Source organism: Borostomias antarcticus (genome assembly GCF_949987555.1).
Source record: "Borostomias antarcticus genome assembly, contig: scaffold_79, whole genome shotgun sequence".
Lineage (NCBI taxonomy): Eukaryota > Metazoa > Chordata > Actinopteri > Stomiiformes > Stomiidae > Borostomias > Borostomias antarcticus.
The window spans coordinates 388453-415275 of record NW_028175942.1 but is presented as its reverse complement, the minus strand read 5'-3'; the positions used below and the strand labels follow the sequence as shown (position 1 = coordinate 415275).

At 51.1% G+C, this 26823-nt stretch overlaps 1 protein-coding gene across 2 annotated transcripts in view; it reads left to right on the top strand.

Annotated features, from left to right (window-relative positions):
• Nucleotides 1–25076, top strand: part of LOC311329027 (gap junction gamma-1 protein-like) — a 35973-nt gene extending 10897 nt beyond the window's left edge. For both annotated transcript variants that reach the window (XM_084462918.1, XM_084462917.1), the window contains one exon: nucleotides 23303–25076. In XM_084462918.1, the coding sequence (XP_084319044.1) occupies nucleotides 23454–24941 (1488 nt within the window). In that variant the 5' untranslated portion in view covers nucleotides 23303–23453 and the 3' untranslated portion in view covers nucleotides 24942–25076. The remainder of the gene's footprint in view (nucleotides 1–23302) is intronic.
• The last annotated feature ends 1747 nt before the right edge of the window (nucleotides 25077–26823 follow it).

Sequence of the window (26823 nt, the reverse complement as noted above, 5' to 3'; positions counted from 1 at the left end):
TGTTTGAGAAACATGACCGTTCAGACTGCTTGTTTGAGAAACATGACCGTTCAGACTGCTTGTTTGAGAAACATGACCGTTCAGGCTGCTTGTTTGAGAAACATGACCGTTCAGGCTGCTTGTTTGAGAAACATGACCGTTGAGGCTGCTTGTTTGAGAAACATGACCGTTCAGGCTGCTTGTTTGAGAAACATGACCGTTCAGGCTGCTTGTTTGAGAAACATGACCGTTCAGGCTGCTTGTTTGAGAAACATGACCGTTCAGGCTGCTTGTTTGAGAAACATGACCGTTCAGGCTGCTTGTTTGAGAAACATGACCGTTCAGACTGCTTGTCTGAGAAACATGACCGTTCAGACTGCTTGTTTGAGAAACATGACCGTTCAGGCTGCTTGTCTGAGAAACATGACCGTTCAGACTGCTTGTTTGAGAAACATGACCGTTCAGACTGCTTGTTTGAGAAACATGACCGTTCAGGCTGCTTGTCTGAGAAACATGACCGTTCAGGCTGCTTGTTTGAGACACATGACCGTTCAGACTGCTTGTTTGAGAAACATGACCGTTCAGGCTGCTTGTCTGAGAAACATGACCGTTCAGGCTGCTTGTTTGAGAAACATGACCGTTCAGGCTGCTTGTTTGAGACACATGACCGTTCAGGCTGCTTGTTTGAGAAACATGACCGTTCAGGCTGCTTGTTTGAGAAACATGACCGTTCAGGCTGCTTGTTTGAGAAACATGACCGTTCAGGCTGCTTGTTTGAGAAACATGACCGTTCAGGCTGCTTGTTTGAGAAACATGACCGTTCAGGCTGCTTGTTTGAGAAACATGACCGTTCAGACTGCTTGTTTGAGAAACATGACCGTTCAGGCTGCTTGTTTGAGAAACATGACCGTTCAGGCTGCTTGTTTGAGAAACATGACCGTTCAGACTGCTTGTCTGAGAAACATGACCGTTCAGACTGCTTGTTTGAGAAACATGACCGTTCAGGCTGCTTGTCTGAGAAACATGACCGTTCAGACTGCTTGTTTGAGAAACATGACCGTTCAGACTGCTTGTTTGAGAAACATGACCGTTCAGGCTGCTTGTCTGAGAAACATGACCGTTCAGGCTGCTTGTTTGAGACACATGACCGTTCAGACTGCTTGTTTGAGAAACATGACCGTTCAGGCTGCTTGTCTGAGAAACATGACCGTTCAGGCTGCTTGTTTGAGAAACATGACCGTTCAGGCTGCTTGTTTGAGACACATGACCGTTCAGGCTGCTTGTTTGAGAAACATGACCGTTCAGGCTGCTTGTTTGAGAAACATGACCGTTCAGGCTGCTTGTTTGAGAAACATGACCGTTCAGGCTGCTTGTTTGGAGCCAGCTTACTTCTGCTTATAGAGGAGGAGCAACTGCCAGACCCCCACAAAAGCATTTACTTAAATCTTACTTACTGTACAAGTTAAAATGATTTTGTTTAATCCTGTCCGCATGCAGACAGACACACACACACACAGACACACACACACACACACACAGACAGACGGGCGAAAACATTACCTTCCGCCCTGCGGGGCTTTGCGCCTGGGGCGGAGGTAATAATCATGTTCCCGGAATGACAAATCTATGTTTACACTACACAGCATGAAAAAAAACAAATGCGACCCAAAACATGTATTGCTGTTTTGCAGTGTGGGAGGAGTGTGAGAGGAGTGTGGTAGGAGTGTGGGAGGAGTGGGAGGAGTGTGGGAGGAGTGTGAGAGGAGTGTGGGAGGAGTGTGGGAGGAGTGTGAGGAGTGTGGGAGGAGTGTGGGAGGAGTGTGGGAGGAGTTTGGGAGGAGTGTGGGAGGAGTGTGGGAGGAGTGTGGTAGGAGTGTGGGAGGAGTGGGGGAGGAGTGTGGGAGGAGTGTGGGAGGAGTGTGGGAGGAGTGGGGGAGGAGTGGGGGAGGAGTGTGGGAGGAGTGAGAGGAGTGTGGGAGGAGTGTGGGAGGAGTGTGGTAGGAGTGTGGGAGGAGTGTGGGAGGAGTGTGGTAGGAGTGTGGTAGGAGTGTGGGAGGAGTGGGGGAGGAGTGTGGGAGGAGTGGGAGGAGTGGGGGAGGAGTGGGGGAGGAGTGTGGGAGGAGTGGGAGGAGTGTGATAGGAGTGTGGTAGGAGTGTGGGAGGAGTGTGGGAGGAGTGTGGGAGGAGTGTGGTAGGAGTGTGGGAGGAGTGTGGGAGGAGTGTGGGAGGAGTGTGGGAGGAGTGGGGGAGGAGTGGGGGAGGAGTGTGGGAGCAGTGTGGTAGGAGTGTGGTAGGAGTGTGGGAGGAGTGTGGGAGGAGTGTGGGAGCAGTGTGGTAGGAGTGTGGGAGGAGTGTGGTAGGAGTGTGGGAGGAGTGTGGGAGGAGTGTGGGAGGAGTGTGGGAGGAGTGGGAGGAGTGGGGGAGGAGTGGGGGAGGAGTGTGGGAGGAGTGTGGGAGGAGTGTGGTAGGAGTGTGGTAGGAGTGTGGGAGGAGTGTGGGAGGAGTGTGGGAGGAGTGTGGTAGGAGTGTGGGAGGAGTGGGAGGAGTGGGGGAGGAGTGGGGGAGGAGTGTGGGAGGAGTGGGAGGAGTGTGGGAGGAGTGTGGGAGGAGTGGGAGGAGTGTGGGAGCAGTGTGGGAGGAATGTGGGAGGAGTGTGGGAGGAGTGGGAGCAGTGTGGTAGGAGTGTGGTAGGAGTGTGGGAGGAGTGTGGGAGGAGTGTGGGAGGAGTGGGGGAGGAGTGGGGGAGGAGTGGGAGGAGTGGGGGAGGAGTGGGAGGAGTGTGGGAGGAGTGGGGGAGGAGTGTGGGAGGAGTGTGGTAGGAGTGTGGGAGGAGTGTGGGAGGAGTGTGTGGAGGAGTGTGGGAGGAGTGGGGGAGGAGTGTGGGAGGAGTGGGAGGAGTGTGGGAGGAGTGGGAGGAGTGTGGGAGGAGTGTGGGAGGAGTGTGGGAGGAGTGTGGGAGGAGTGTGGGAGGAGTGTGTGGAGGAGTGTGGGAGGAGTGTGGGAGGAGTGGGAGGAGTGGGAGGAGTGTGGGAGGAGTGTGGGAGGAGTGTGGGAGGAGTGTGGGAGGAGTGTGGGAGGAGTGGGAGGAGTGTGGTAGGAGTGTGGGAGGAGTGTGGGAGGAGTGGGGGAGGAGTGGGGGAGGAGTGGGAGGAGTGGGGGAGGAGTGGGAGGAGTGGGGGAGGAGTGGGAGGAGTGTGGGAGGAGTGGGGGAGGAGTTGGGGAGGAGTGTGGGAGGAGTGGGGGAGGAGTGGGGGAGGAGTGTGGGAGGAGTGTGGGAGGAGTGTGGGAGGAGTGGGGGAGGAGTGTGGGAGGAGTGTGGGAGGAGTGTGGTAGGAGTGTGGGAGGAGTGGGAGGAGTGTGGGAGGAGTTTGGGAGGAGTGTGGGAGGAGTGTGGGAGGAGTGTGGGAGGAGTGGGAGGAGTTTGGGAGGAGTGTGGGAGGAGTGTGGTAGGAGTGGGGGAGGAGTGGGAGGAGTGTGGGAGGAGTGTGGTAGGAGTGTGGGAGGAGTGTGGGAGGAGTTTGGGAGGAGTGTGGTAGGAGTGTGGGAGGAGTGGGAGGAGTGTGGGAGGAGTGTGGGAGCAGTGTGGGAGGAGTGTGGGAGGAGTGGGGGAGGAGTGTGGGAGGAGTGGGAGGAGTGTGGGAGGAGTGTGGGAGGAGTGTGGGAGGAGTTTGGGAGGAGTGTGGGAGGAGTGTGGTAGGAGTGTGGGAGGAGTGTGGGAGGAGTGGGAGGAGTGTGGGAGGAGTGTGGGAGGAGTGTGGTAGGAGTGTGGGAGGAGTGTGGGAGGAGTGTGGGAGGAGTTTGGGAGGAGTGTGGGAGGAGTGTGGTAGGAGTTTGGGAGGAGTTTGGGAGGAGTGTGGGAGGAGTGTGGGAGGAGTGTGGGAGGAGTGTGGGAGGAGTGTGGGAGGAGTGTGGGAGGAGTGTGGGAGGAGTGTGGGAGGAGTGGGGGAGGAGTGTGGGAGGAGTGGGGGAGGAGTGGGTGGGAGGAGTGTGGGAGGAGTGTGGGAGGAGTGTGGGAGGGGTGTGGGAGGAGTGGGGGAGGAGTGTGGGAGGAGTGTTGGAGGAGTGTGGGAGCAGTGTGGGAGGAGTTTGGGAGGAGTGGGGGAGGAGTTGGGGAGGAGTGTGGGAGGAGTGTGGTAGGAGTGTGGGAGGAGTGTGGGAGGAGTGGGGGAGGAGTGTGGGAGGAGTGGGGGAGGAGTGGGGGAGGAGTGGGGGAGGAGTGTGGGAGGAGTGGGGGAGGAGTGGGGGAGGAGTGGGAGGAGTGTGGGAGCGGTGTGGGAGCGGTGTGGGAGGAGTGGGGGAGGAGTGGGGGAGGAGTGGGAGGAGTGTGGGAGGGGTGTGGGAGGAGTGTGGTAGGAGTGTGGGAGGAGTGTGGGAGGAGTGTGGGAGGGGTGTGGGAGGAGTGTGGGAGGAGTGGGGGAGGAGTGGGGGAGGAGTGGGGGAGGAGTGGGAGGAGTGTGGGAGCGGTGTGGGAGCGGTGTGGGAGGAGTGGGGGAGGAGTGGGGGAGGAGTGGGAGGAGTGTGGGAGGGGTGGGGGAGGAGTGGGGGAGGAGTGTGGGAGGAGTGTGGGAGGAGTGTGGGAGGAGTGTGGGAGGAGTGGGAGGAGTGTGGGAGGAGTGTGAGAGGAGTGGGGGAGGAGTGGGGGAGGAGTGTGGGAGGGGTGTGGGAGGAGTGGGGGAGGAGTGTGGGAGGAGTGTGGGAGGAGTGTGGTAGGAGTGTGGGAGGAGTGGGAGGAGTGTGGGAGGAGTGGGAGGAGTGTGGGAGGAGTGGGGGAGGAGTGGGGGAGGAGTGTGGGAGGGGTGTGGGAGGAGTGGGGGAGGAGTGTGGGAGGAGTGTGGGAGGAGTGGGGGAGGAGTGGGGGAGGAGTGTGGGAGGAGTGGGGGAGGAGTGTGGAAGGAGTGGGAGGAGTGTGGGAGGAGTGTGGGAGGAGTGTGGGAGGGGTGTGGGAGGAGTGTGGGAGGAGTGGGGGAGGAGTGGGGGAGGAGTGTGGGAGGAGTGTGGGAGGGGTGTGGGAGGGGTGTGGGAGGAGTGGGGGAGCGGTGTGGGAGGAGTGTGGGAGGAGTGGGAGGAGTGGGGGAGGAGTGGGGGAGGAGTGTGGGAGGAGTGGGGGAGGAGTGTGGGAGGAGTGGGAGGAGTGTGGGAGCGGTGTGGGAGCGGTGTGGGAGGAGTGGGGGAGGAGTGGGGGAGGAGTGGGAGGAGTGTGGGAGGGGTGTGGGAGGAGTGTGGGAGGAGTGTGGGAGGGGTGTGGGAGGAGTGTGGGAGGAGTGGGAGGAGTGTGGGAGGAGTGTGGGAGGAGTGTGGGAGGAGTGGGAGGAGTGTGGGAGGAGTGTGAGAGGAGTGGGGGAGGAGTGGGGGAGGAGTGGGGGAGGGGTGTGGGAGGAGTGGGGGAGGGGTGGGGGAGGAGTGTGGGAGGAGTGGGAGGAGTGGGGGAGGAGTGTGGGAGGAGTGGGAGGAGTGTGGGAGGAGTGGGAGGAGTGTGGGAGGAGTGGGAGGAGTGTGGGAGGAGTGGGAGGAGTGTGGGAGGAGTGGGAGGAGAGTGGGAGGAGTGTGGGAGGAGTGTGGGAGGAGTGGGAGGAGTGTGGGAGGAGTGGGAGGAGTGTGGGAGGAGTGTGGGAGGAGTGTGGGAGGAGTGTGGGAGGAGTGTGGGAGGAGTGGGAGGAGTGTGGGAGGAGTGGGAGGAGTGTGGGAGGAGTGGGAGGAGTGTGGGAGGAGTGTGGGAGGAGTGTGGGAGGAGTGTGGGAGGAGTGCTAATCCTAGAAACGTGGTTCCAGTTAAGGTCCAGATTGAAAAGTAGTTTTTATCTGAAGGAGCACAACTAGACCAGCGTGATCTTTATTGTTTAAGATCCCCGTTAGCTACCAGTCTTCCTGACAGAAATCACACATTTAACAGACAGTTATATACAGTACATTATATTCATTCAGTTTATTTCAAAGATCCATAATTAAAAAAAAATAATATATAACATAAAACAAACAGAAATAGAGATAAGCAGCCTAATCTACTCTTCGATTATAGAGTTAAATGCCATAAGTAGTATTGTTTTCTTAAAAGCGTCTCTAGTATTTGAATCAACAACCTGACTAGGTAAAGAGCTCCATCCTGTAATGGTTCTGTAAATTACTTGAAGTCTAATTGAATCAAGTATGAAGTCTAGATTTTCAGTTAGACTTTCTTATTATTGCTATCATTTGGCACAAACACACTTTGCTGGATCTATAAGTAAGCTTCAAATAAGAAAGTGGTGAGCGAGCTGTATTAAACCATGATAGACTGAAGAGAGGTATTGACAGATAGAGGACGGGTGTTGTCCCCTGACAGATGGAGAGGACGGGTGTTGTCCCCTGACAGATGGAGAGAACGGGTGTTGTCCCCTGACAGATAGAGGACGGGTGTTGTCCCCTGACAGATAGAGAACGGGTGTTGTCCCCTGACAGATAGAGGACGGGTGTTGTCCCCTGACAGATAGAGGACGGGTGTTGTCCCCTGACAGATAGAGAACGGGTGTTGTCCCCTGACAGATGGAGAGGACGGGTGTTGTCCCCTGACAGATAGAGGACGGGTGTTGTCCCCTGACAGATAGAGAACGGGTGTTGTCCCCTGACAGATAGAGGACGGGTGTTGTCCCCTGACAGATAGAGGACGGGTGTTGTCCCCTGACAGATAGAGAACGGGTGTTGTCCCCTGACAGATAGAGAACGGGTGTTGTCCCCTGACAGATGGAGAGAACGGGTGTTGTCCCCTGACAGATAGAGGAAGGGTGTTGTCCCCTGACAGATAGAGAACGGGTGTTGTCCCCTGACAGATAGAGAACGGGTGTTGTCCCCTGACAGATAGAGGACGGGTGTTGTCCCCTGAGTATAGAGGTCTTGTCCCTGTCTCTGGAAGCGAGCGAGCTGAGGCTAAGTGCCTCGCTCTGACTTTAAGAAACCGTAAGCCTTTCCTCACACAGCGTGTGGCCCTCATAGGCAGGCATGCACCATGGAGAGCTGCTCTTTCAAGTCCCAGACCACAAATAGTTCCTTTACTGGCGCTGTGGGGTGCTGGAGGCGTCTGGTCTGGGCCCCGAGGACGGCCCTGTGGGGTGCTGGAGGCGTCTGGTCTGGGCCCCGAGGACGGCCCTGTGGGGTGCTGGAGGCGTCTGGTCTGCGCCCCGAGGACGGACGTCCACGCTGGGAGGGAGGGGGCGCTGCGCTCCCCTGTAGGGTTCCACTGTGGTTCCCCGTCTGCATGACAGCCTGGGCTCAACCCTGCACAGCTGCCTCTGAGCCACTGGAGATGGAGGGTAGTGTGCTTGCGCGCAGCATGGTAGGAGATGGAGGGTAGTGTGCTTGCGTGCAGCATGGTAGGAGATGGAGGGTAGTGTGCTTGCGTGCAGCATGGTAGGAGATGGAGGGTAGTGTGCTTGCGTGCAGCATGGTAGGAGATGGAGGGTAGTGTGCTTGCGTGCAGCATGGTAGGAGATGGAGTGTAGTGTGCTTGCGCGCAGCATGGTAGGAGATGGAGGGTAGTGTGCTTGCGTGCAGCATGGTAGGAGATGGAGGGTAGTGTGCTTGCGTGCAGCATGGTAGGAGATGGAGGGTAGTGTGCTTGCGTGCAGCATGGTAGGAGATGGAGTGTAGTGTGCTTGCGCGCAGCATGGTAGGAGATGGAGTGTAGTGTGCTTGCGTGTAGCATGGTAGGAGATGGAGGGTAGTGTGCTTGCGCGCAGCATGGTAGGAGATGGAGTGTAGTGTGCTTGCGTGCAGCATGGTAGGAGATGGAGGGTAGTGTGCTTGCGTGCAGCATGGTAGGAGATGGAGTGTAGTGTGCTTGCGCGCAGCATGGTAGGAGATGGAGGGTAGTGTGCTTGCGCGCAGCATGGTAGGAGATGGAGTGTAGTGTGCTTGCGTGTAGCATGGTAGGAGATGGAGGGTAGTGTGCTTGCGTGCAGCATGGTAGGAGATGGAGTGTAGTGTGCTTGCGCGCAGCATGGTAGGAGATGGAGTGTAGTGTGCTTGCGTGCAGCATGGTAGGAGATGGAGTGTAGTGTGCTTGCGTGTAGCATGGTAGGAGATGGAGTGTAGTGTGCTTGCGTGTAGCATGGTAGGAGATGGAGTGTAGTGTGCTTGCGTGCAGCATGGTAGGAGAAGTACGGCAGGTAGCCCAGTGGTCAGATGGAGTGTAGTGTGCTTGCGTGTAGCATGGTAGGAGATGGAGTGTAGTGTGCTTGCGTGTAGCATGGTAGGAGATGGAGGGTAGTGTGCTTGCGCGCAGCATGGTAGGAGATGGAGGGTAGTGTGCTTGCGTGTAGCATGGTAGGAGATGGAGTGTAGTGTGCTTGCGCGCAGCATGGTAGGAGATGGAGTGTAGTGTGCTTGCGTGCAGCATGGTAGGAGAAGTACGGCAGGTAGCCCAGTGGTCAGATGGAGTGTAGTGTGCTTGCGTGTAGCATGGTAGGAGATGGAGTGTAGTGTGCTTGCGTGTAGCATGGTAGGAGATGGAGGGTAGTGTGCTTGCGTGCAGCATGGTAGGAGATGGAGTGTAGTGTGCTTGCGTGCAGCATGGTAGGAGAAGTACGGCAGGTAGCCCAGTGGTCAGAGTGTCTGACCGGTGACCGCTCGCTGGTTTGAGATCGGACTGGGACACTCAACAAGTGATTTCGTTGCCTCTACTGTTGTGTCCTTGGGAATGCTCTAGCTCTTAAGTCTTTGTTCATTTCATTTGTTAAGTGCACTTGAACACAAAGCTATCATGCTAGTTTTTTTTGTGTGTTTTTGAGCAGTCTTTTTTGTATGCTTTTGTATGCCACTACAGGTCAGCGTGCCTCTAGTCTCGGGGCCATCGCAAACACCACTTCGACCCTCACAGTGGTGTGTGTCACATTGAGCAGCTAATGAATGTAGGCTATCTCAGCAAAAAACACGCACGTGCGCACACACATGTACACACACACACACGCACGCACACACTGTCCTCTCTTCAGGCTACATGCTTAATTCTGAGGGTCTGTGTGTTAATGTTGGTGGGGGAGGGACTGAGAGGCTAAGGGACTTATTAGGGAGGGCAAGGTGGGGTGTTGTAAAATGGCAGATGAGATGTAGCGCGGCTTCTTGACTGATAGATACTGTAGTACTTTACTGATCCGGGGGGGGGTTTGGGGGGGGTCACGGATGAGGGATGAGATTGGGGGGTGACTCTGGGATGTAATGGAGCAATATTACTGAATGACACGACGGCATGAAAGGGAGGATATCCATATTCTCTGGAGTTTGGCTTTGGTCGTAGCGCTGAGTGGAAACCCTGTTTGAGACTGAATGGCTGTGATGACTATTGTGTCTGCACATATTGCCTGTGGTGTGTGTGTGTGTGTGTGTGTGTGTGTGTGTGTGTGTCATTGTATCTCTTTGGCCACATTTCATCCTAAATCTAGGTTAGTTCTTCTCCCAGTGTTTCTTTAAAGGCCCTACGAGGAGATTCGAGAAGCGGAAGTGTTTTCCGCCCAAAAAGACCACATTTCCCATAAGCCTCCACGGGCACTGTCGTAAACCTTAGCTACCTGAGCCGGGTGTTTTGAAGACGGAACAATGGCCACCACCGAGGTAATTACATAGGTCTTACTAGTAACGTTACTTTTGACAATATATAACGGTCATATTTGCTCGTGCTGTCTCTTGTCGGCGCCGTAGGCTACTGCAGTAAACCGTTTCGTCATTCCAAGGAAGTTCTGGACGACCCGACCACAAAATAATAATCTAAAAATAAACTACATACAAGAAACGGCATTTGTCGAAAATGGACACATAAACAAGTGTGGCTAATGTAGATTCACCCACATTAAAATGAGACTGTTTCGTAACCAAAAATAAACTCCTCGGGGTCCCTTTAAGGATCATTTAGTTTGGCAGACTGTAGGGAAAAGGCTTGCCTGTGATATACCTGTTATCTATCTGGCTAACCGCACCAGAACCTACCATCAGGGGTCCAGAAAGAGAAAGAACCGCAAGACTCTCTAAAAGAAGGAAGACAATTTTACTTTTATCACCCTACAAAACGTGGTATTTTCAATAAAAGGCGTTGCTTGGGATTTTGCCCGCAAACGCTACTGTACATTGCTATTTCGCTTCTACCAGACGCTCTGTGAAATGCCAGCGAAAGTTAGTGGACAATAAATGCGAGAGCGAATGTGAGGGGGGAAAAATCCTGGAGCTCCTTTCTACACAGAGCCAGCTGTGCGGAGCAGCCTTTGAACTGGGTCCGGGGTGATTATCATGGGGCGGCAGCAGTTTAAGTGATGCTGATGAAAGCCAGAGGTGTGAAGCGATGGGATGTGCCAAGGACTGCCGGCGTGGACGGAGCACGGACAGCGTAGCCCGTGTTGACATTCTGAAAAAGAGTTGTGAGTGAGTGTGTGTGTGTGTGTGTGTGTGTGTGTGTGTGTGTGTGTGTGTGTGTGTGTGGCCTTTGTTGGCATTCTGAAAGAAAGTTGTGAGTGTATGGGTGTGTTGGTATTCTGAGTGTGTGTGTGTGTGTGGGTGTGTGTGCGCGAGCGTCTGTGTGTAGCCTGCTACAGAATATGTATGCGTGTCCAAGCATGAATCTGTGTTTGTTTGAGTGTGTGTGGTCGTGTGGCCTACTATGCGTGCGTGTCTGCGTGAATTAGTTGGTTTGTTTGTGTGTGTGTGTGTGTGTGTCTGTGAATAGTAGGCTTTTCATTTGATTTGTATAATGGACCACTCCTTTTCTGATAAAGCACTGACAAAGCAGCTCTCAACGAGACAGTGTAAACTCAACGTTCTTCTCAGACACACACACACACACACACACACACACACACACACTAAACTGACTGCGGACGGCAGGCCTACCCAAAAGGAGATACGATGAGGTGTTCGTATGTCTGTAAAAAAAATCTCCCGATATTTGAATCCCATGAAATAAATAAAAAAGATGGATTCAAATTAAGAATTTAAAACGGATGTTTGGATGAACAGAGATTTCTGGGGGGATGGTCGACTCAATGCAACTCGGACGCGGGCGTGCGCGGATGTACACAAACGCAGCGCCGCTCGCACACCCCTGGGATTCTCTGGGCACCCGGCCTGAGCCTGGACACAGGGGACGTCACGTCACACAGTCCAGCCAGGATGGAGCGGTTTGAGCAGGCGGCCGTACGAGGAAGGCCATCCAAGCGTTCAGGAGTCCATTCGCTGTTTAAAATGCAAGGGGGGAAGCAAAGAAGAAGAAAAAATGAGCTTGTTTACACGGTGCTTTTGGCTGCTATGGTCATTATGCCGTGTAATGTAATAATGATGGAGTTTACACAGCGCTGGGCAACGCATTGTTCAAGGGACCAGTGTGTCCCAGCATGCTCTGTTCCTCTCTCTCCCGTCTTACTGAGCTCTCTCTCTCCCGTCTCACTGAGCTCTCTCTCCCGTCTCACTGAGCTCTCTCCCCCGTCTCACTGAGCTCTCTCTCCCGTCTCACTGAGCTCTCTCTCCCCCGTCTCACTGAGCTCTCTCTCCCCTGTCTCACTGAGGTCTCTCTCCTGTCTCACTGAGGTCTCTCCCCTGTCTCACTGAGCTCTCTCTCCCGTCACACTGAGCTCTCTCTCCCGTCTCACTGAGGTCTCTCCCCTGTCTCACTGAGGTCTCTCTCCCGTCTCACTGAGCTCTCTCTCCCCTGTCTCACTGAGCTCTCTCTCCCGTCTCACTGAGCTCTCTCTCCCGTCTCACTGAGCTCTCTCTCCTGTCTCACTGAGCTCTCTCTCCCGTCTCACTGAGGTCTCTCTCCCCTGTCTCACTGAGCTCTCTCTCCCGTCTCACTGAGCTCTCTCTCCCGTCACACTGAGCTCTCTCTCCCGTCTCACTGAGCTCTCTCTCTCCTGTCTCACTGAGCTCTCTCTCCCCTGTCTCACTGAGCTCTCTCTCCTGTCTCACTGAGGTCTCTCTCTCCCGTCTCACTGAGCTCTCTCTCTCCCGTCTCACTGAGCTCTCTCTCCCGTCTCACTGAGCTCTCTCTCTCCCGTCTCACTGAGCTCTCTCTCCCCTGTCTCACTGAGCTCTCTCTCCCCTGTCTCACTGAGCTCTCTCTCCCGTCTCACTGAGCTCTCTCCCCCGTCTCACTGAGGTCTCTCTCTCCCGTCTCACTGAGCTCTCTCTCCTGTCTCACTGAGCTCTCTCTCCCGTCTCACTGAGCTCTCTCTCTCCCGTCTCACTGAGCTCTCTCTCCCCCGTCTCACTGAGGTCTCTCTCCTGTCTCACTGAGCTCTCTCTCTCCTGTCTCACTGAGCTCTCTCTCTCCCGTCTCACTGAGCTCTCTCTCTCCCGTCTCACTGAGCTCTCTCTCCCGTCTCACTGAGCTCTCTCTCTCCCGTCTCACTGAGCTCTCTCTCCCCCGTCTCACTGAGGTCTCTCTCCTGTCTCACTGAGCTCTCTCTCTCCCGTCTCACTGAGCTCTCTCTCCCCCGTCTCACTGAGGTCTCTCTCCTGTCTCACTGAGCTCTCTCTCTCCCGTCTCACTGAGCTCTCTCTCCCGTCACACTGAGCTCTCTCTCCCGTCTCACTGAGGTCTCTCTCTCCCGTCTCACTGAGCTCTCTCTCTCCCGTCTCACTGAGCTCTCTCTCCCGTCTCACTGAGCTCTCTCTCTCCCGTCTCACTGAGCTCTCTCTCCCGTCTCACTGAGCTCTCTCTCTCCCGTCTCACTGAGCTCTCTCTCTCCTGTCTCACTGAGCTCTCTCTCTCCCGTCTCACTGAGCTCTCTCTCTCCTGTCTCACTGAGGTCTCTCCCCCGTCTCACTGAGGTCTCTCTCCCGTCTCACTGAGCTCTCTCTCCCGTCACACTGAGCTCTCTCTCTCCTGTCTCACTGAGCTCTCTCTCCCCTGTCTCACTGAGGTCTCTCTCCCCTGTCTCACTGAGGTCTCTCTCCCCCGTCTCACTGAGCTCTCTCTCCCCCGTCTCACTGAGGTCTCTCTCCCCTGTCTCACTGAGGTCTCTCTCCCCCGTCTCACTGAGCTCTCTCCCCCGTCTCACTGAGCTCTCTCTCCCGTCTCACTGAGGTCTCTCTCCCCTGTCTCACTGAGCTCTCTCTCCCGTCTCACTGAGCTCTCTCTCCCCCGTCTCACTGAGCTCTCTCTCCCGTCTCACTGAGGTCTCTCTCCCCTGTCTCACTGAGCTCTCTCTCCCGTCTCACTGAGCTCTCTCTCTCCCGTCTCACTGAGCTCTCTCTCCTGTCTCACTGAGCTCTCTCTCCCGTCTCACTGAGCTCTCTCTCTCCCATCTCACTGAGCTCTCTCCCCCGTCTCACTGAGCTCTCTCTCCTGTCTCACTGAGCTCTCTCTCCCATCTCACTGAGCTCTCTCTCCCCCGTCTCACTGAGCTCTCTCTCCCGTCTCACTGAGGTCTCTCTCCCCCGTCTCACTGAGCTCTCTCTCCTGTCTCACTGAGGTCTCTCTCCCCCGTCTCACTGAGGTCTCTCTCCCGTCTCACTGAGGTCTCCCGTCTCACTGAGGTCTCTCTCCCGTCTCACTGAGCTCTCTCTCCCGTCTCACTGAGCTCTCTCTCCCGTCTCACTGAGCTCTCTCTCCTGTCTCACTGAGGTCTCTCTCCTGTCTCACTGAGGTCTCTCTCCCGTCTCACTGAGCTCTCTCTCCCGTCTCACTGAGCTCTCTCTCCCGTCTCACTGAGCTCTCTCTCCCGTCTCACTGAGCTCTCTCTCTCCTGTCTCACTGAGGTCTCTCTCCCGTCTCACTGAGGTCTCTCTCCCGTCTCACTGAGGTCTCTCTCCCGTCTCACTGAGGTCTCTCTCTCCCGTCTCACTGAGCTCTCTCTCCCCTGTCTCACTGAGCTCTCTCTCCCGTCTCACTGAGGTCTCTCTCCTTCCTCTGGCACTGGAGAACAGAGGACGTCTGCTCTTTCACCTGACTGAATATACGCACACACACACACGTGCATACACACACACACATACACATGCGTGCGCATGCACACACACACACACACACACACACACACACACACACACACACACACACACACACACTCATCACCATAGACCAGAGAGGTCAAACTCATTCACCCCCAGGCTATATTGAAAGATTGGGAATAATGTCACAGAAGAAAGTAGCTCTCCACAATTTGCCATGATTTATTTTTTCCATAAAAGCTGTGCGCGTGCAGACGTCTCCGCAGGGTGGACTGCTGCTCTCTGCTCTGCTACCGCTGTAGTAGTGGGCTTAGAGCCTGGAAGACACACTTCCTGGCAAAAAAGAAAGTCCCTTTTGTGATACAGTCTGGACGTCTAGCTGCCTAAAACCTTTCAGTGGGCGGGAGTACTTGCCTTTACTCGCCAAATCCAGTTGGAAGAATGACAAAAACAACTTTTACTCAGAGAAACTCCACTAGTGCATTGTTTTGTTCTTGTTTAATTGTTGTTATTGAGTCTAGCTTGACGACAATCAGTGGCTGCCTCCCCACTGGGGGGTGGAACAGCAGTTAGAACGCAGTCCCTGATTGGTCCGGTAAAAATGTGATTTCTGGGAAGTGATGTGGATGGGAAGACGTCCAGCCTGATCCGTGGAGAGCAGAATGTGAGCTTGTGATCAGGACGACCACGCCAGGCTAGTGTACTGATGCCTCAGAACAACACCTGACCTCAGACCAGCCTTACAGTACTTACTCATTAATTACAGCACGCAGACGTGTTTCAGGGTTCAGCCTAGTTATAAAACATGAGCCCATTCAGATTGTAATGAACCGATCACAGAGGGAAGAGAGGCTGCTCAGTCCGTCACCCGGGCGCGCCGCCATCGCTCCTCTAGTGAGGATCTCACTTGGGATTTCACTGATGTTGTTTTGACAAAGAAGGTCATTGTTACACTAAGAACTGGAGATAAATCAGGCTAGACAATGTACGCTCTGTTGTTAACAACTAGTGATTTACTCCTCAGGAAAATGAGGAAGCATATCATGTCAGAACAGCCCTTTTCTCATGAAAACACAGTAAGTCGTGATGATATGTAGTCTAGCATCGCCTGCACGCAAGTCTCAATTAGCCCTGTAGTTGCTGTTGCCAGGTTTTTAGCCCTGTAGTTGCGGTTGCCAGGTTTGTGGACATTTTTTGCTCCGACTGACTTACAGTATCAACTAACCCTGTTTTGCTCAATCATGTCATGAGTCAAATTTGCACTCAAGTGAAAAGCACTCGCATTTAAATGAGAAACCTGCCATCGAACGGTGTATTCAAGCATTCCGCATGTCAACATTTGTGATGTACGTATTCCTCAATGGAAAGTCACTCCATGATAAGAACTGTAAAGAAATGCTCATTTTAAGGAGGTAATGAATTCTCTAATCTATGTGCTAATGCTGCACCATTGTGAGCAAGCAGGTTATGGGCTTATCCTGTTTAATTATAGTTTCCATTAAAGGACTAGTTTGGTATTTAGCATCATGAGCCCTGTTATAAGGTTATTTATGATCATATACAACGGTCAATATTTAAAACATTAAGAATATTTACATTGCTCATGTCACAGCTAAGTGTCAGCTAACCAATATGCTAGATCTCTATGGGCATGTATATGCCCCTGCCCAAGCACACTATGGGTCTTTATGGGCATAGATATATATATATAGATCCATCGTGTACTTCGCTGTGACATGAGCAATGAGCATTACTATCTCAAGAGTGCACAATAAGTCAATTTTATATGGACTGTTGTAACCATTGCATATGATCGTAAATAACCTTATAGCAGGGCTTCTGTTGCTAAATACCAAACTACTCCTTTAAATCGGACTGGGGTATGAATCCCACAGGATTATCTGCATTTAAAGGTGGATGTCTGGTTGTAGGGTTTCAGTACTGTAGATTCCATATGGCAGAGTGCTACTGTATAGGGTAGAAAATGTCTAATTTCATTTAGATTAAAAGTAATTAAAGGAGTAGTAAAGGGAAAATGCATGTTTAGCCCTGTTTTAAGGTTACTTATGATCATATACAATGGTTCAGATCAAAATGTTGACAAAACTAGCACTTTTGAGAAAGTCCGATAATTTCTCTACCACCGTTTTGGTCATACAATGGATGTGGGTGGGCACCTTGAAAAATCTTTCAAAAAACATGTTAAACTCTCGATTTCAAAGACAAGAAGCTCACCGAGGGGATAATTGGTGTCCGTTGGTGTTCTGACATCAAATTCGCCGCAAAGTATGAATCCTGTAGGGTTTTATTGATCATTTTATGAAATCCATTGACTTGTATTGAAGCTACCGTTGTAGATGTGTAGATCAATCCTCAGAGGGGATTCAGGAAGCGGAACTACTTACGGTAAATATTGTTATTGTTTATGTTGCTAGGCTACCTAGTTTGCGGAAGTTTACACACGTATGTGCTGCGACTAAATAGTTCTATGCTAAATATTTTAAAAAGCCTTTCCAGATGAACTAGAATCTTACTTTATGGCGAATTATATGTCAGAACGCCAACTAACACCTCGGTGAGTTTATTGTCTTTGAAATTGAGAGTTTAACATGTTTTTTGAATGATTTTTCACGGTGCCCACTCACATCCATTGTATGACTAAAACGGTAGAGCAATTATCAGACTTTCTCAAAAGTTTTGTCAATGTTTTGATCTGAACCATTGTATATGATCATAAGTAACCTTAAAATAGGGCTAAACATGCATTTTCCCTTTACTACTCCTTTAAATAGCCAGGTCTCCACATGTGCTTTGGAAATGGAATGATATCAGATACTGATACATTTTAATCCAAGAATATCTCTAGACCTCCATCCCTGGTGGTGCCAGTCTGTCATGTCGTAGTGGTCTCAGTCTGTCATGTCGTAGTGGTCTCAGTCTGTCATGTCGTAGCTGTCTCAGTCTGTCATGTCGTAGTGGTCTCAGTCTGTCATGTCGTAGTGGTCTCAGTCTGTCATGTCGTAGCTGTCTCAGTCTGTCATGTCGTAGCTGTCTCAGTCTGTCATGTCGTAGCTGTCTCAGTCTGTCATGTCGTAGCTGTCTCAGTCTGTCATGTCGTAGCTGTCTCAGTCTGTCATGTCGTAGTGGTCAGTCTGTCATGTCGTAGTGGTCTCAGTCTGTCATGTCTCAGTCTGTCATGTCGTAGTGGTCAGTCTGTCATGTCGTAGTGGTCAGTCTGTCATGTCGTGGTGGTTCAGTCTGTCATGTCTCAGTCTGTCATGTCGTAGTGGTCAGTCTGTCATGTCGTAGCTGTCTCAGTCTGTCATGTCGTAGTGGTCAGTCTGTCATGTCGTAGTGGTGTCTGTCATGTCGTAGTGGTCTCAGTCTGTCATGTCTCAGTCTGTCATGTCGTAGTGGTCTCAGTCTGTCATGTCGTAGTGGTCTCAGTCTGTCATGTCTCAGTCTGTCATGTCGTAGTGGTCTCAGTCTGTCATGTCTCAGTCTGTCATGTCGTAGCTGTCTCAGTCTGTCATGTCTCAGTCTGTCATGTCTCAGTCTGTCATGTCGTAGTGGTCTCAGTCTGTCATGTCGTGGTGGTTCAGTCTGTCATGTCTCAGTCTGTCATGTCGTAGTGGTCAGTCTGTCATGTCGTAGCTGTCTCAGTCTGTCATGTCGTAGTGGTCAGTCTGTCATGTCTCAGTCTGTCATGTCGTAGTGGTCAGTCTGTCATGTCTCAGTCTGTCATGTCGTAGTGGTCTCAGTCTGTCATGTCTCAGTCTGTCATGTCTCAGTCTGTCATGTCTCAGTCTGTCATGTCGTAGTGGTCTCAGTCTGTCATGTCGTAGTGGTTCAGTCTGTCATGTCTCAGTCTGTCATGTCTCAGTCTGTCATGTCTCACTCTGTCATGTCGTAGTGGTTCAGTCTGTCATGTCGTAGTGGTCAGTCTGTCATGTCTCAGTCTGTCATGTCGTAGTGGTTCAGTCTGTCATGTCTCAGTCTGTCATGTCTCAGTCTGTCATGTCGTAGTGGTCTCAGTCTGTCATGTCGTAGTGGTTCAGTCTGTCATGTCTCAGTCTGTCATGTCGTAGTGGTCAGTCTGTCATGTCGTAGCTGTCTCAGTCTGTCATGTCGTAGTGGTCAGTCTGTCATGTCGTAGCTGTCTCAGTCTGTCATGTCGTAGTGGTCAGTCTGTCATGTCTCAGTCTGTCATGTCGTAGTGGTCTCAGTCTGTCATGTCGTAGTGGTTCAGTCTGTCATGTCTCAGTCTGTCATGTCTCAGTCTGTCATGTCTCAGTCTGTCATGTCGTAGTGGTTCAGTCTGTCATGTCGTAGTGGTCAGTCTGTCATGTCTCAGTCTGTCATGTCGTAGTGGTTCAGTCTGTCATGTCGTAGTGGTCTCAGTCTGTCATGTCGTAGTGGTTCAGTCTGTCATGTCTCAGTCTGTCATGTCTCAGTCTGTCATGTCTCAGTCTGTCATGTCGTAGTGGTTCAGTCTGTCATGTCGTAGTGGTTCAGTCTGTCATGTCTCAGTCTGTCATGTCGTAGTGGTTCAGTCTGTCATGTCGTAGTGGTTCAGTCTGTCATGTCTCAGTCTGTCATGTCTCAGTCTGTCATGTCTCAGTCTGTCATGTCTCAGTCTGTCATGTCAAACTCAGTTTGCTCAACTGGAATGCCGCTTCATTCTAGCCAAGCTCTCACCTCCCTACCATCTCTCCATTACATTCATTCAGCTGCTAGCAATTTATTTTTCAGTCATATACTTTGATCAGTGCATTTGCTAATAGGATCCTAAAAAGAATCCTCTTTCAAAGCACTTTTGGATCACATTTCAAGGTCCGAATTTGCACTGCACTAGAATAATGCAGGTCTAACAATATTAAGGCTGCAGTATGTAAGACTTTCCAAAGATTTTAAACACTTAAATATTGTGATATTGCTATTAAAAATGGAGAGCTCCTCTGTGAAAACCATGTCTTTGTGGATCGCTGTTTGGCTCTGCTACAGCAATTAGGATAATTATTTATTATTTATAATTTGGTGTCTGGTCAAGACCAGATATTTAAAATAAAAAATAAAATAAAAAGCTTGGAGCTGAGGGCGCCTCCTCCCTTAGAGGTGTGGCCATACTTGTTTCAAAGCATTACTTTGTGTATCACAAGTCAGGTCTGTTATAAAAATCTGCCTATTGTACTGTATCTGCCTATAGTGTACTGTAAACAATAGCATGTCTGATATCAGTAGGACTCTGGTAAACATGCAAATCAAGGCTATGAAGCACCTCCTAGACTTCCCTCCGTGTTGGCCATCTGAAAATGCTCAACATTTCACCAGTCGGGATCAGGTTTTAATCGCTCTAATTGAGGATGTTAGTGTGATGAAGTGCGTGCGGATTGAGAGCAGAGCCCCAGCGAGGGGCGGCGTGTAGAGGGACTGCTGTGAGTGCAGAAACAGGGCTTAGGAGGACCAAGGTTGATAAATGATCACCAACGATGGAGGCAAAGACCCCTGGTTTGAAAAACGCTTGGTCTGCTTCCAGATTTATTAATTGCACTGAATCTTTAGCCTTTTATTCTAGCTCCTTTCATTGCTTTATTCTTCTGTCTCCGTTTTAAAATACCGGGAGTAACTTGGGTTGGTTACCAGAGGCAGACCTCTGTGCCATTTCACTCTGAACAATCACAATTGGACTCCAGTTGGTTCTGTCTACTCCACCATTATTCTACAGTACTTGGTAGAAAGAAAAGCTTTGTCTTCCAGCAAGGCAGAGGCTTAACTCTGCCTCTTTCACATTCTCATCATTTTGATGCAATACCTCTAAATCTCTCGCTTTTCATCGTCTTGGATAAAGCGTCTGTTTCCACAGTCCTATATATCTACATTAGTCTCTGTTTATGGATAACTACAGTTCTGGGGAATAAAGATAAGAGTAACCAGAAAAATATCTTCCGAATGACGCTCATTTTTCCAAAGGGATTCACCCAAGAATGTCTTGGGCCAAGTGACCATGTAGTAGGGGAGATGTTGGACTCAGCTTCACAAATCATATTTTCACATTCCTCCAAGAACACCTGAGGTAAAAAAAAATATAGAAAAAAATATAGAAAAAAAAGAAGAGAAAAAGTAGTGGGTTAATCTGAAGTACAACTGCTTCTGTACAACTAACCCTCTTATGGAGCTGAGATCCTATGATACTATCTGGTGCCTTTATCCTCTCACATATAACACTAGCTACACTTATTCATATTGCTTGCAGGGCTAGCAATCTGGCAAAAGTTCTATAGAATATTATTTCTCTATGTCAAGTCATGGTTATGAATCAGTGTATAATGCAAAAATAAAAATTATTTTATGCCTAAAAATACACACCCTTTATAGTGTTCTGATAGGCTTTTTAGAATTGGGCTTATACAGACCGGTCTTTTAATACAATACGTCTGATACAGACCACTGGCAAGCCTAGTCTAGCCTAGACTAAGAAGCCTGAGAAGAACGCGCTAAGACTGCTGCACCACGGACAGGATAGTCAATTGCCAGTTTGGGAACATTTGAATGTGTAGCTGTGAACCCAGGACTGGAATGAGGAACTGATCAGCACTGATAAGATACTGTGAGGACAACAATTACAAGAATCCCAGTGTACCTGTACCTGTACCTGTACCTGTACCTGTACCTGTACTTGTTACTCATGTCAAATAAACTTTCTGTTCTATTCTATTGTATTCTATTCTATTCTATTCTATTCTAAAGGGTGCATATTTTTAGGAAATACGATAATTATTATATTTGCATTATACACTGGTTTTCCTCTCTACTTCATATTTTGGACTGTTGCCTTTTTTAGAGGAAAAAAAAGACTTTATCCTTCAGTAAGTTGTGTGATGTGTTCAAGTTCTTAGCTGTTGTCTGGTCAGCGAGGAGTAGATTCACTGGTCAGCGTAGAGCAGATTCACTGGTCAGCGTAGCGCAGATTCACTGGTCAGCGTAGAGCAGATTCACTGGTCAGCGTAGAGCAGATTCACTGGTCAGCATAGAGCAGACTCACTGGTCAGCGTAGAGCACATTCACTGGTCAGCATAGAGCAGATTCACTGGTCAGTATAGAGCAGATTCACTGGTCAGCGTAGAGCAGATTCACTGGTCAGCGTAGAGCACATTCACTGGTCAGCATAGAGCAGATTCACTGGTCAGCATAGAGCAGATTCACTGGTCAGCGAGGAGTAGATTCACTGGTCAGCGTAGAGCAGATTCACTGGTCAGCGTAGAGCAGATTCACATGGTCACAGAGCAGATTCACTGGTCAGCATAGAGCAGATTCACTGGTCAGCGTAGAGCAGATTCACTGGTCAGCGAGGAGTAGATTCACTGGTCAGCGTAGAGCAGATTCACTGGTCAGCGTAGAGCAGATTCACTGGTCAGCGTAGAGCACATTCACTGGTCAGCGTAGAGCACATTCACTGGTCAGCGTAGCGCAGATTCACTGGTCAGCGTAGCGCAGATTCACTGGTCAGCGTAGAGCAGACTCACTGGTCAGCGTAGAGCACATTCACTGGTCAGCGTAGAGCAGATTCACATGGTCACAGACAGCAGAGTCAGTTCTCTTGGTCAAGGCTGCGCACCATTGGCTATCAGTAACGAGGCAGCAGGAAGCAGGTTCGCACTTCAACTACGTTTCTCATTTTAGTTTCATATGAATTTAAAACAGAACATCTATAGTGTGGCCATTTCTGACTGGGTCCATGTGTTTGAAGGGAGTTAGAGTTTCCAAGTGTGTGCTTAAGTGTCTTAATACTCCAAATATGTTACGGATTACCTCTTGGCAGGCATTTGTGGAGGCATCAAATGTTAAATATGGAATTTAGCAGTGTGCTGTTTTCAAAAAGTGCAGAATTAAGGATTTTTTCTCGTCCATATATTTCAGAGCATAAAAAGCCCCCCTGTCTCTGGTGAGCTGACTGTTTATTGGGGCCTGTTTTTTCCGACAGGCAGCATCGTCATCTATAAAAAACACCCAGAAGGGTCGTGGGTCAGGGGGCCACGTTTATGCTGCGTGTTGTATTCCAAGGATTCCCTGCTATGATATAAAGACCCGATCAGCATATTTTGAGCCTACACATCTTTTATGAAATGTTTATATACACTGTCCTCACACATTTGAACTATGCTCCTGATATTTCACATTACTGTATCCAGTTCAGAATGAATGTGTATGGATGGATGTGATTCCTGGCTGGGAGTCCTGGTGTACTTACAGAGGGGTGGTCTGTGACTCTGAGTGCGCTATGATAGTAATGTATGGCAGGTCTGGCACGCGGCCCTGGATAAGTGTAAACATGTGTGTTGAGTGGAGAGATGATGCCCGTTGCTGCTCTGTCTTCAGGTTGAAGGAGGGGGGGGGCACAGTGGAAATATGCAGGATGGGGCTCCAGCATAGTTTGCACATGCACACACACACACACACACACACACACACACACACACACACACACACACACACACACGGTACTGACACACATACAGATCCATCACCACCCTGTCTGGACGGCACACCAGCAGATGTTCTAGCATCGTTTGTCTTTGTGCTCCCTCTTTATTGTCCATTTTGTCCTTATTTGTAGTGGAAATTGTGGAACCACCCCTGCTGACAAGACAAGGCACTGCGTTATATTTCAATTCAACCTGATGACCACTGTTTTAGATCAGTCAGTGGTGTAGTGGAGGGTTTATGAAGTACTGTATACCCACTTATATACACATATATATACCCACTTCTCTATCCATGGCTCACGGTGTTCAGATTCACATCTGTATTTGTCACATGTAACGTACGTGTGAACGACAGTGAAATGTTGCTGCCGGCGAAAACCCACTTCTTTAACCACTTCTAATGTAAAGATATTTATGCAATTTAGCCATTGGAGTATATCAATCAATCAATCAATCAATCAATCAATCAGTACCAACCAGTATACCCACTTCTGTAGTCACCACTACACCCCTTGATATAGTATAAAACATTTTACCACTGATGAATCAACTTCAAAACGCTTTCCAATCTTAAATGAGCAAAATCGAAATGGAAAGTTTATTCTCGCCATATATAACCAGAAGGTACATTGCAGGTACATTGAAATTCTTGTCATCGCTTATATCTTATCAGCACAATATCTAATGAGTTCCTCATTCCAGTCCTAGGTACGCAGCTAGACATTACAGGTTCTCAAACTGGCGATTTACTATCCATGGGGGGCGGTGGTGGGGGATAATGGATGATGATTTAACAATTAAAGTGTGTTTTTGACTTCGGGGGGTTTGAGATTTTGTGTTCCAATTGGAGTGTGGTTTGTTACGGGGGATGTGTACATGGTCGAGAGAGCTCCACCTTCAGAGAGACTAACCGCTCACCTCTCCTCTCGTCTTCCCCAGAGGCCCCGTGAGCGAGGAGTGAGTGAGGAGAGGGGGTGGGCACAGCCTCCGAGCCCCCCGCATCGTCTTCCCCAGAGGCCCCGTGAGTGAGGAGTGAGTGAGGAGAGGGGGTGGGCACAGCCTCAGAGCCCCCGCATCACCCTCCACCACCATGAGCTGGAGCTTTCTCACCAGTCTGCTTGAAGAGATCCACAACCATTCCACCTTCGTGGGGAAGATCTGGCTGACCGTGCTGATCGTGTTCCGCATCGTGCTGACCGCCGTGGGCGGCGAGTCCATCTACAACGACGAGCAGAGCAATTTCGTCTGCAACACCGAACAGCCGGGCTGCGAGAACGTGTGCTACGACGCCTTCGCGCCGCTCTCCCACGTCCGCTTCTGGGTCTTCCAGATCATCCTGGTGGCCACGCCCTCGCTCATGTACCTGGGCTACGCCGTCAACAAGATCGCCCGGCGGGAGGAGGGCCGGGGGGGCGGCGGGGGCGACTCCGGCGCCGGCGGCCTGTCCCAGCGGAAGCCCAGCAAGCACTACCTGGGCGCCCGGCGGCAGCACCGGGGCATCGAGGAGGCGGAGGACGACCAGGAGGATGACCCCATGATCTACGAGGTGCCGGAGGTGGAGAGCGACAGCGGTGGCGGCGGCGGCGGGGGCGGGGCCGCCGGCGGCCAGGGCAAGGGCAAGGTGCGCCACGACGGGCGCCAGCGCATCAAGGAGGACGGCCTGATGCCCTTCTACGTGGTCCAGCTGCTGGTGCGCTCCGTGCTGGAGGTGGCGTTCCTGGGCGGGCAGTACGTCCTGTACGGCTGGGCCGTGCCCGCCAACTACGTGTGCTCGGGGCGCCCGTGCCCGCACCACGTGGACTGCTTCGTGTCGCGGCCCACGGAGAAGACCATCTTCCTGCTCATCATGTACGCTGTGTCGCTGCTCAGCCTGGCGCTCAACGTGTTGGAGATGATGCACCTGGGCTTGGGGACCATCTGCGACATCCTGCGCACGCGGCGCGGACCGCTGTCCGAGGACGACCTGTACGGGCTGGTGGGCGGGCCGATGGGGGGGGCCGGGGGTCCGGCCGCTTTGAGCAAGGGGGGAGGCGGCGGAGGAGGTTTGGACGGAGAGGTGGGCTACGGCGGCTACCCGTTCTCCTGGAACGCGCCGTCCGCGCCGCCGGGCTACAACATCGCCGTCAAGCCAGCGCCGCCGGTCCTGGGGGGGGGGGGGCAGCAGCAGCAGGCGGGCCGCCAGGAGAAGCAGCCCCTGCCCTTCACGGACCTCGGCAACGCCAAGATGGCGTGCCGGCAGAACCGCGCCAACATCGCGCAGGAGGAGCGGCGGCAGTACGCCAGCAACGAAGACAACTTCCCCGGCGGCGGCCGCGGGGGGGTGGTGGGCGTGGGCGTGGGCGACGCACGCGGCGCCCTCCAGAGGGAGATCCGGGAGGCGCAGGACAGACTGGAGGCGGCCGTCCAGGCCTACAGCCAGCAGCAGCAGCAGGGCCAGGGCGGCAACCCTGGCAAGGCCCACCGCGACCGCAAGCACCGCCAGGCGTCCAAGCACGCGTCCGGCAAGCCCGCCAAGGGCAGCAGCAGCAACAGCAGCAGCGGGAAGTCTGGAGAGGGGAAAGGCTCCGAGTGGGTCTGACCTTCCAGACGACCACGAACGAACACAAGCAGGACTCGCACATATGGGACTTTGCTGAAGAGGTGAAAAGCTGAGAGCCCCTATACACAGCGCCCATGTTTCCATCTGAGTGGAAATCATTTTATATGAGAGAAATGGGGCGCGTTCTGTTTTGCGGTACGGCATGACGTGAATAAACATGCTCAGATTATGCCTTATTTGGTGCTCATTTTTTCTCTTGGTTTTGAATGGATTGTACAGTGAGAAGAATGCATCACAGAGATACAGGACATCTGAGTCACTGTGGCCATTAGCTAGATCTCATCCATTAGCTAGATCTCATCCATTAGCTAGATCTCATCCATTAGCTAGATATCATCCATTAGCTAGATCTCATCCATTAGCTAGATGCTGGCTAACCTCTTTCTGTACAGTAACCTACCTGGAGTTACTCCTCCTAACGTCCTGTGCTGTGTGTCAGCTCTAAGAACCACAGAATAGCTGCTGTCACAGTTGCACACAGTTGATCAGGATTGGTGCTTGTCATCGACTAGAAGCCTTCAAATTACACCAATAAGCATGACTCTCAGTTGCTCTCTTACACACACACACACACACACACACACACACACACACTCACACACACACACACACACACACACACACACACACTCACATACGCACATACAGTACATGATGAAAATGGGAAATGGAGAATTGATTTAATAGATGCTGTAGCAGTTCCATAAGCTATTTTATATCTATGTTGCTGAGGGAAATGTTAAAGTGAGTATTAAAGAAACATACCAAATTGACTTTTTTTTCTTTCTTTTCATCCATGCAACATATCGGTGCTATAGTCCTATCTTTGCTTCCATGACGAAATGGGAGACTTGGTATGCTGCATCTCTGTTATCCAAAGTGCCTTACTGCTCATAGAACTGCCCATGGGTTAGGGTGAGGGTGAGGGTGAGGGTGAGGGTGAGGGTTAGGGTTAGGGTTGGGGTTAGGGTTGCCCATGGCCAATGCAAGCCTAAAACAAGTTGGACATTTGTTTTTCATGTGGTGGTTTCAGTTGTATTTGGAGAATTGAGTGTTCAGAGGCAGAGTTTGACGCTGTCCATTAAACCACTAGTCCTATCACTGGCTCTTGGGCGCCACCCAGGGGTCAAAGTTGTGCAGTGCTCCTCATCAGACGTGGCATTAGATGCCAAGCAAAATAGTCCTCATATGTACAGTATACTTCTCAGCAAACCTCAAGACAACTTTCCTCCTGGAACTGGGTGATATAATCACAGAGTAAACTCTCCCAAGCTGAACATCACGAGAGCAAATGCAAAGGGTTGAGTGATTTGACACCAGTAGTAACACAGTCTTCCATGGCTAGAATGCCAAATGTCAGATGTTACTTGTGGCCTTCTTGCTGAGAAGGTTCTGTGTTCATGTGTTCATATCTCTGTGTATTTTTACAGTGTTGCAGAGGAGTGCTAAGCACCCTTAACCATTGAAACACCAGACACTGGTTTATGAGCTGTTAAGACTTGTCAAGGAAGAGAGCTTGAGGAATACTGTAGCCATGTTCGTACAAAGACATTTTATTAAGAATTGTTTATATTTTCATAATGTGTATGGAATTGAAATGTTAACTCTGTATTGTTCAGTTTTACTGTTTTTTGGAATAGACAATTAAGCAGTACTTTGATTGGTTCTGAAACTGTTTTATACGTTGAACTTAAGCTATCCACAGCTCCACATAAATGGAGAAAATAACAAATCTGTTGTCAGTATTGCTGGAGACATTGTGGAGTTTGCGTCAATATTCCACATCTGTACACTGATGTGAGGTTACGTTGTTGTCCTGCCGATCTTTGCAACTATCATTCACTCAACTAATTACCACAAT